The sequence below is a fragment of the Penaeus chinensis genome, chromosome 19, assembly GCF_019202785.1.
Source record: "Penaeus chinensis breed Huanghai No. 1 chromosome 19, ASM1920278v2, whole genome shotgun sequence".
Classification (NCBI taxonomy): Eukaryota; Metazoa; Arthropoda; class Malacostraca; order Decapoda; family Penaeidae; genus Penaeus; species Penaeus chinensis.
This window is the reverse complement of record NC_061837.1, coordinates 5,392,568-5,402,567: the sequence shown is the minus strand read 5'-3', so window position 1 is coordinate 5,402,567 and position 10,000 is coordinate 5,392,568. Positions and strand designations below refer to the sequence as shown.

The window sequence follows — 10,000 nt, the reverse complement described above, 5'->3', positions numbered from 1 at the left end:
CTCTCACACGCACACTCGGTTTGGTTCCTTCTGTTTTTGTTTTGGTTTTTTGTTCTTTTTTCATCTAATTCTCTCCCACTCATTCATTCATCATGTCTGTCTCATTTTTTCTTTCTCTCTATCTTTATCTTTATATTTCTCGCTCGCTCGCTCGCTCTCTCTCTCTCGCTCTCTCTCTCTCTCTCTCTCTCTCTCTCTCTCTCTCTCTCTCTCTCTCTCTCTCTCTCTCTCTCTCTCTCTCTCTCTCTCTCTCTCTCTCTCTCTCTCTCTCTCTCTCTCTCTCTCTCTCTCTCTCTCTCTCTCTCTCTCTCTCTCTCTCTCTATCTCTTTCTCCTCTTACAGTCAGTACAGTAACATAACATTCTCATACTTTCCTCTCACTGTCTTTTAACATTTACCTATTATGAAAGGATTTAAGAAGCCATATTGTAATCAAGTCTGTTTGACAAATAAAAAGAAAAAATACATTGTCATCAATTGCAATATTTTTTATTTTGGATTACTCTAAACAAAATCACTTTCATGGTTACAATGTGTTTTTTTATTATCCTTCTTATATGGTCCCGACATCCATTTACTTCACCCAGTCATGTTAACAACATCATTATCATCACCATATTCATATTACTACCACTATTCAGCCATTTACACTCGCTGACGTATTACAGTTCAGTTACTTAATAGTTTTTCACCATCACTTAAGTTTTATGTACTTACACAATTCCTCACTATCTCCAGTACACTTTTAAATTTTCCATACACTTGAACAGTTCCTCACTATCTCCAATGCATTCTGCATTTCTTCCACACGCTCTCCATTTCACCCAAACATTCCCTGTTTTTTCTTCATTTTTTTCTCATACCTTCTCATGCTCACCACGTTCACCATACGAGAACACCATCCTTCGCACACTTGACGTCGCCTCTGAATGCCTCCTCTCCTCTGTTCATTTCACCGATCCTCAGTCGACACTCCCCATGACACCAAAGCACACAGCGCCTCCTCGCCGCCTCAGTGCCTGCGACCTCCGCGACCTCATCTTTGACTATTGTGTTTCAGCGTGCGGGATGAACTTCTGCTACTCCGGCCAGATCATCGCCCTAGCCCAGTACTTCGACAAAAGGCAGTCAATCGCCACGTCCGGTGCCATGATAGGAATTGGGCTCGGCATGTTCTTTATGGTGCGTTATTGTTATTTTTTCTTGTTCTTCCTCTTCATCGTCTTCTTCTTTTTTCTTTCTTTCTTTCTTTCTTTCTTTCTCTCCGATGGGATAAGAGTAGGATTTGAAGGGTATGCGTTGTTATTTTTTGGGAGTCTTATCTATTGTTCTGTGTTTTTGTAAGATTGTCTTCTTCTTTTTAACTGATTCAAATTGATGTTGGTGCTCCACAGAGCTCGCTGTCGGAGTACGTGATCCAGGAGTATGGCTGGCGCGGGTCTTTCCTCTTCAACGGCGCTCTAAGCCTCCAGATTATGGCCCTTGGCGCTCTGGTCTTTCCTCTACGGCTCACGCCCTCACAGGAGTTCCTCAAGGACCTCCAGGAGCAGACGGAAAAATTCCCTGGGTCCATTGCCACAGTGAAGGGAATGACAACTTCCAGAAGCCGAGTGTTTTTCGAAAAATCTTTGAATGACAGGTTGGTCCGAAGATTGCTTATGGTACTATTTCAATCAATAGTGCTTAGACTTCTTTGAATGATATATGTATATAAACACGATGGGTAATAGACAGACAGACGAATGAACAGAAAAGATGGGCCCAAACTGATAGCTAATCCCCTCCCCCAGGTCCTTCTCCAGCCTGCGTCTGTCCGCCGGCGCCAGCTACCTGTCGCACTCCTTGCTGAGCCTGACGGAGCCGCGCCCAGTCGTCCGCGTCACCACCAACCTGGACCCCGGCATCACCTCCAACCAGCACAGCTTCTGCTCAAGGGGGTCGCACCTGGCCATCGGCAGCTTGAGGTTGGATTTTAAAGCCACAGTCCTATTTTCATTTACAATTTCATTCATAATCTGTAAGCAATTTTATGTCGTGGTATTGTTGTTACTGTTATATCCATACTACTGTTACCTGAACATATTTTTTTCTATCAAATCATAAACTGAATCTTCAAATGCCACTTATAGATCCAACGCCCATAGCTTCTGCAACCGTGATTCCCAAGCCGAGCTCTCTCACTCTGACCTTCGTTCGAATCAATACAGCTTCCCCCATAAAGATTCGCATGTGGAGTTCGGTCTCTTCTCGAGGAATCAAAGCTTCTGTTCTCGCCGTGATTCGCAGGTGTGCCATTTGCATATTCTTACATCGTCTGCTGTGTGTATGTTTGTCTCAGAATAAGGTTTAATTATAGTTCGATTACTGATGACTTTATCTTACTGGTTCTGATTAATATTGTTATTCATTATGTTCACTAAAGCTATTAAGAATGTTACTCGTTTATGACATGTAGAGAAATGGCTGCTTCGCTTTTGCTGCTCAGTTAGGTTTTACAGCGTCTTCCTCTTCCCCGATTGCAAGCCATTGCAAAATTGATGTTAACCTTTTCTCGTGGAGTCCTTGACTTCAAATACCATGGTAACTTCTGATGTTTCTTTCTTTCTCTGTCTCCTCTTTCTTTCCTTTCGCTTATCACCCGCTTTTTTCTTTATTCCACAATAAATTTCTTTCTCAAGTATGATGGAGATATCGATGCTGCAAGACCTGGCGTCTTTGGAGTCGAGAAGGCAAGGTTCCTGCTGCGGGAGGGCGACTGTGACCTCAGCTGCTGCGTCGATGAGCTGGAGGAAGGCTGCACAGATGGCCAACAGGTACTCCAGGTTATTTTGTTTTAGTTTATTTAGTTTTATTATATTTTGTTTATTTTTAATGGCGATTTAGTAGCACCAAGACCGTTCTGTGAAGACATTAGCTTCATATATTTGGCGAGAACTCGGTAAATGTTTGTATATGGGATCATATTTCGAAATTTTCATAGCTAATAAATACATCTATTTTCAGAACTGGCGTAATGAGCGAAGATCCTTGTGCACACTCCTGGTCAAGAAACTGAAGATGCGGACACAGAGAGCCATCAAATCATTCTCTGAGTAAGGTTTTAGTCAGGAATTCTGAATTAAGAAAACACTTAAATCAATTTAACTGTTGATTTTAATAATATTTAGTAAGTTGCAAAACATTCGTAAATATATGCATCTCGTTTTCAGGAATTCTTCTGATCACCCTCTGCTGGACACGCGCGTCTGGCTGATGGATTTTTCAGTCCTCTTCTGCATGCTGGGTACTCTCACTTTGTATGTCATTTATAAGGTAAATTTTCCAAAGCTCTGTCGGTAGTCGTGTAGATAATTAGAATATATTCTGTGTCATGGCAAATCGTTGATGTCAGTGCAATCAATGGCATAGGGAGCATAAATATACTGAAATCAGCTGTATTTAACTATTCATTCACTTTTAGTGGAGACTAGTTTACTTCCTGAAGTTTGCTATTTCTGCAGAATTTTGTGTTAATGATCAATGAGTATTTCGAGTGTTTCCATTCATGAATTTGTCTTCCAGGATTTCGCCGACTCGGTGGGTCAGAGTGAATATTATTCCATGGCTCTCTCTGGCATTGGCATCGGTGACCTTTGCGGGCGAGTGAGCACCGGCCTCCTCATGACGCTGAAGGCCAGTATCAAATTTAGTATTATCGGAAATCATATTTTTTTCTTGTTCTCTTTTATATCTAATATATTCTCACGAATTCTTCAATACACATGCAGTGATATACATTCGATTCTTTTGTTGATGTTGATCTACACCAACAGCAAGTCGACGCAGTGTTCACGTACGGACTAGTCATGCTGCTGTGCTCGCTGGTCATGATCGGACACTTGTTTATCAACTCTCCGGCGACGCTCCTCACTCTCACAGCCGCCTTCGGCTGCCTCTACGGGAGCATGAACGTCCTCATCGCAGTGGCGCCGTCGAAGGAGTTCGGAAAGGAAAAGCTCGTGATGGTCTTCGGGTACATCCTCTTCTTCGGTGGGATCGGCGCCTTGGTCGGAGCTCCTTTGGCTGGTACGTCTTCGTCGCCAATAGTCAAACAGATGTGATTTACTCTGTCTCGAATCCTCTTGTAAAATACAGAAATACCTCAGATACTTCAGATGGCCTCACCAGTACTTTGCCATGTTTTCAGAATTCTCACTTCAGAACGAATCGTAATAATCAGTGTTTTCTCGATTTTGTACAATTCATCTAGTGTTTTTTCTTTCCGGCAGGATTCATCGTCGATCTGACGGGCAGCTACACCGGGGTGATCTGGTTCTCGGTAGCGAACCTGTTATCGGGCGCCGCGCTCATGTTTCTGTGTTATCTCATCAGCCAAAAGATGAAGCGAAAGAGGCAGTTACCAGGGGAAGAAGTGTGAGGTACAAATCCTTATGTTCTTCCAGGGTCTCAGCTGTGGTAAGCACTGCGATTGTGATATCTCAGACGTAAGAAATACAACCAGCCCGGAAGTGGTTCAGCTCAGTTATGTGGAGGTGGTTCTGCCTCAGGATGCAGCTTGATTAGCACACCTGTGATATAAATAAATAAGGAGATTTCAAAGATTGGACCGTCAGAAGAAGGCATCCAGCATCAGACTGTTCCACTGACGAAGCTGACAAGCAAGTTTAACAGACGCCGGGATCGGAAAGATTGGTAAAGGACCATCTCCCCCAAAGCAACGGCGTACCGGTACAGAGCAATACTGTTTATTGTTAAGCACAGTTTACTGTAAACATGTCAGGCGTTAACTGTGTATCACATCATTCTTTATTATGTACAAATAAGGTGTGAACAAATCACACTTTCACTGCATATATTGTAAGATAAAACGTATATATTTTAATCTCTTGAATTCCAGTGACTTGCAGAGTGTAAATTTTGTAAGCCAATGTTTGAGTATGCGTGCAAAACTATATTGTATATACCGTAAGTTGATATATACATGCACACATAAATTCAGTAAGTATATATGTAAAGGCCATGTTCAACGTATATATATATATATGTGTGTCTGTGTGTGTGTGTGTGTGTGTGTGTGTGTGTGTGTGTGTGTGTGTGTGTGTGTGTGTGTGTGTGTGTGTGTGTGTGTGTGTATGCACACACACACACACACACACACACATATATATATGTGTGTGTGTGTGTGTGTGTGTGTGTGTGTTGTATGTATGTATGCAGTTACAGTATGTATATATGGGAGCATTTACTTTGTTTCACTGCAGAAGTGTAAACACAGGTATTAGTGAATCTCCAATTGTCATAAACCCCTTAACCCTTCAGAACGATTTCGTGGTTTGTACAGTTAAATACCCATTTACGTGTTACGCTTCTGAATGTCACTTTCTCGACAGGAGCCAATCATTCCACAATCAAACTCTAGTGGCAGTGGAGCGCTAAGCAAGACCTTTATGTGATTTCAGTTTTCAGAATACATGACCTTCGCAGACTCATGTCGTTGAACCTTATAATTATGACAAGAGTAGTACCTCTGTGTATTATCCATCTGTTATATTTGGATAAACAGGGTTACGAACAGTGCAAATATAAGAGAATCAAATACTGTGTTAGTGCTTGCTTCTTTGTATTATTTAACTGCGTCTTCCGAATCTGGTTTAGTTCCATGCTTTACGATTTCATCAAGCTTGTATGAATAAATCAGTTGTCAGCCATCATCTGAATGGACAATTCATTCTACTAGGTTTTATCTGTTTTTTGTTTATAATCATTTATAGACACAATCTATGACACATTTGAGTTTTCAAATTACTCGCAAGGGTTGAAAGTAGGAGACGCAGATTGTTGATGATAAAAATCTAGTTTCAAAGCAGTAGGAGAAAAGCTGGTTCGATTCCAGACTGTTCTCTATATGTACAAAGGCATCTCTCTCCTACAAATTAACTATTTTAGAAAGTTTCAAAAAGTGTGCAATGAGTAAATTACACATTTTTACTTGCTTTGTGTAAAGAACGTGTGTAGTTTCGCTCACACTTATAATGCCTTTTCGTTATTTGATCAGAGCATTGTTACATTTGCGACATTTAGTCATAAGATGTAAAAGATACATTCATTGCGATCTTAACTCTGCTAAAAAAAAATCTATGTATGCGTGTATGTCCCTGCACTTACCAATATGACAGGGTATATGTAACCTATCCATATCTGCAAAGGTTACAATGCCATAAAGGGGAATGTAAGGGGATCCCGGTGTACATCCAGGGTAATCGCAGGTTTCAATCCAGATTTCGTATTATTTAGCAGATAACGTATTTGATGCTGTTTCCATTACGTGGTGGAATACCCACTGTATCATCTCAGATTTCCTTTGTAATCATTTTCTTCATCAGACTAATCTTATTGGTATTTTAGATCGCTTGTGAATTCAATTGTGGAAGAGACATCGTTCAAAGACGTGTAGGTTGATTTCCAACCATGCTCATGGGCACTTTCAGTCCCACACTGACGAACTACTAAAGTTTCGTGCTTTGAATAACAGAACTTTCGTTAAAATGATGTACATATCCCAAAAGACTCAGGACGCAAGAGCACGACCGATAGCGTTGAAGTGGATAGTGATTTCTTAGCATGTGATATTTCTCTGTTTGAATGATGTGAACTCGCCACAAGAAACCTGAAATGTGTCTGTGAAAGAAACGTATTTTTTGGATCTAAGAATTTTTAAGTTAATATGGATATTTCCTCTTGTTCACCTTGGTTATCTTTTTCACTTTTATATTCTTTCCTATGTGTAGTTAATAGTGAACATGTATCTTTCTTGTATATTCCTATTAATGTTATTGTAAGTAAAGACCAACTGTGAAATAAAGGATTGTCAATTCATTCTGTACTTTTTATTTACCTAAATCATCGAAAATATAACCCATATAATATACATAAATATAAAGTGTTACATGAAGTTCTAGAGAAAAAAACATTATGATACAAAATTATCTTTCAAAGCCTCCTTAAACTATAAGAATCATATTAATTAAAAAACGTAAGCACAAACAAAGATGGCTTCTTGTACACACTGTACTTTGATGGAAAAAAATAAATTGACAACTATGTTGAAAGACTGAGAGTTGAGTCACCGTCATCACCATCGTAATAATAATAAAAATTATAATGATGATGGTGATGATGACAACGATGATGATGATGATGATGATAATAATAATAATAATTATTATTATTATTATTATTATTATTACTATTATCATTATTATTATTATTATTATAATGATAATAATGATGATAATAACAATAATAATAATAACATTAATAATAATAATGATAATGACAATAATAGTAATAGTATTAGTAATACTAATACTAATACTAATACTAATACTAATAATGATAACAATAATAATAATAATAGTAATAATTATAATAATAATAATAATAATGATAACAATAATAACAATAATAATAATAATAATGATGATGACAATGATGATAATAATAATATTAATAATAATAAAAATATTGATAATAATAACGATAATGATAATAATTAAAAAAAAAGAATAATAATAACAATAATATTGCTGATTATGATGATAATAATAAAAATAATAGTAATAATAATAATTTTTACTACTACAATTATTATTATTATTATCATTATTATCATTGTTGTCATTATTATTATTATTATCATTATTGTTATTATTATTATTATTATCACTATTATCATTATCATTATTATAATTCATATCATTATTATTATTATTATTATTGTTATTATTATTATTATCATTATTATTATTATTATTTCATCATTATCATTCTTAAAATCATTATAATATAATAGATAATAATAATAATCATATTATTATTATTATTATTATTAATGATAATAACAATGATAACAATAATCGTTATTGTTATAATCATTACTGTTATTATTATTGCTATTATAAGCATTGATGTTATTAGCATCTTTATAATAACAATGATAATGATTAATATCAATATCAATAAATAATGCTTGTGATAACAATGATAATTGCAATAATAGTAATAATAATAACAATGCTGATAATAATAATAACAATAATAATGAAGATAATGATAATAGATTATAAATATAATGATATGCAAACAATATATGATATACACACATATGCAAACACCAAGTGAATGTTAAATACCAGATATGCAGTGATTTCAGTCACACGAATGCATGACTACTTTAGCTTTCCTTGTACTTGGTTACTGGCCACAAAACGTTATATATAATTAGATGTATGTATGTATAATATGCACGTCAGTATATATGCATAGATGTACGTATATGCATGTTTATCTGCTTACGTTCATATAAACATATGTCTACAATTCATGAAATGATTGGTCGTTACTCTATTTTGAACACATGATAAAATATCCAATAGTCTGAATGTACATCGTAATTATTGGATTCTTCAAACAGTCAAAACGACAAACTGCTTTTTGCGTGCGTGCGGCGGTTTCCGTGACGACGACGTTGCTCGGGCTGGAAACCGAAGTCATTGAAAGAAATCAACAATGTTAAGCACCTTCCACCTCGAACGATGGGTTTCACTTTTAAATCATCCGGGAAATATATATTCGTGTGCATTATCTACACGACTTAGTCCCGTATAGCGAAACTTAACTCGTTCCCTTCCTCACAGAGAAATTATACTGTGTTTTTTCGTGTATCCCATTGAAAGAAAAAGACTTAATTACTTAATCGAAAGTGTGCAATTACATATCCCTGTTGCTCTTTCCGAATACGGCCAAACCGCATTGTCAGTGTACATTCTTTAACCACTGTAGCCTTTCCTTCCCTCCAGCACAGACAGGATTAGCCCAGCCATTATCGCCAGAGCTGTGGGTGCAGTGTTAGTCGTGCCCGAGTCCAGAGACCTTGCCTGAGGGGCGGCCACTTCAGCTCGGAAGTCACAAGTGTTCTGCAGGGACTCGACCAACGTGGGATGCGAACTGGAACACTTGTTCAGCACAAGATAGGGCAATACATCGATGTTACAATCGTCCAGATATTCTGTACATGATATGCACTGGGCGCTTTTGTAGATGGCACAACTCTGGGAATAAAGGAAATGCGTTGAATAGGCATTCATTGTGCACTGTAAAGGACATAAACAATCGTGTTTTTGTGTGCCTATATGTAAATGGTGATATAGTATATGTGTCAGCACTAAACTCTACGAATAAAATAGGTGTGACACAATGCAGATTCTGATTTTCATTCACACACACACACACACACACACACACACACGTGTGTGTGTGTGTGTGTGTGTGTGTGTGTGTGTGTGTGTGTGTGTGTGTGTGTGTGTGTGTGTGTGTGTGTGTGTGTGTGTGTGCGTAGACAGATGTGTCTACATATATGCATATGTATATATATATATATGCACAGGTGTAGGTGTATTCATAAACATATGTATATACATGTACATGTACATCAACATGTATATGTATATGTATTTAATATAACTCAAAGCATCCTACCTGAGTGTCCGGGTTGAGGAAGTCTTCGCATCTCGTGCAATTGAGTCCTGTCCTGCTGACGACCTCGTCCCACTGTCGCTCAGGATGACACCCTGGACGCTGTAAAAAAGGCACATTTTCTGTTATATTTATCATTTTCATTTTTTTTTTCCTTTTTCCTTTTGTTCTTTTCCTTTCTCTCTCTCTCTCTCTCTCTCTCTCTCTCTCTCTCTCTCTCTCTCTCTCTCTCTCTCTCTCTCTCTCTCTCTCTCTCTCTCTCTCTTTCTCTTTCCCTCTCTCCCTCCCTCCCTCCCTCTCTCCTTCCCTTCCTCCCTCCCTCCCTCCCCCCCTCTCTTCCTCTCTGCCTCTCCTCTCTTCCTCTCTCTCTCACTTCCTCTCTTCCTTTCTCCCTCTCTTCCTCTCTCCCTCTCTTCCTCTCTTCCTCTCTCCCTCTCTTAGTTTCTTTTTTCCTCTCTCCCTCTCT

The 10,000-nt window shown here is 38.0% G+C and overlaps 2 protein-coding genes across 6 annotated transcripts in view; one reads left to right on the top strand and one right to left on the bottom strand.

Moving 5' to 3' along the window:
• LOC125035084 overlaps positions 1-4,587 on the top strand; it is a 34,242-nt gene extending 29,655 nt beyond the window's left edge. For 4 of the 5 annotated variants that reach the window (XM_047627229.1, XM_047627230.1, XM_047627228.1 and 1 more), the window contains exons 6-15: positions 1,061-1,182; positions 1,395-1,639; positions 1,791-1,964; positions 2,130-2,286; positions 2,679-2,813; positions 3,004-3,092; positions 3,210-3,312; positions 3,562-3,672; positions 3,813-4,065; positions 4,269-4,587. In XM_047627229.1, coding sequence (XP_047483185.1) covers positions 1,061-1,182; positions 1,395-1,639; positions 1,791-1,964; positions 2,130-2,286; positions 2,679-2,813; positions 3,004-3,092; positions 3,210-3,312; positions 3,562-3,672; positions 3,813-4,065; positions 4,269-4,417 — 1,538 coding nt within the window. In that variant the 3' untranslated portion in view covers positions 4,418-4,587. The remainder of the gene's footprint in view (positions 1-1,060; positions 1,183-1,394; positions 1,640-1,790; positions 1,965-2,129; positions 2,287-2,678; positions 2,814-3,003; positions 3,093-3,209; positions 3,313-3,561; positions 3,673-3,812; positions 4,066-4,268) is intronic. The other variant, XM_047627227.1, reaches the window with a different exon arrangement.
• Positions 4,588-8,056: 3,469 nt separating this feature from the next.
• Positions 8,057-10,000, bottom strand: part of LOC125035452 — an 11,467-nt gene continuing 9,523 nt past the window's right edge. Inside the window, exons 8-9 of the mRNA XM_047627861.1 lie at positions 9,538-9,636; positions 8,057-9,110 (exon numbers count right to left, since the gene is read on the bottom strand). Of these exons, the coding sequence (XP_047483817.1) occupies positions 8,829-9,110; positions 9,538-9,636 (381 nt within the window). The 3' untranslated portion in view covers positions 8,057-8,828. The remainder of the gene's footprint in view (positions 9,111-9,537; positions 9,637-10,000) is intronic.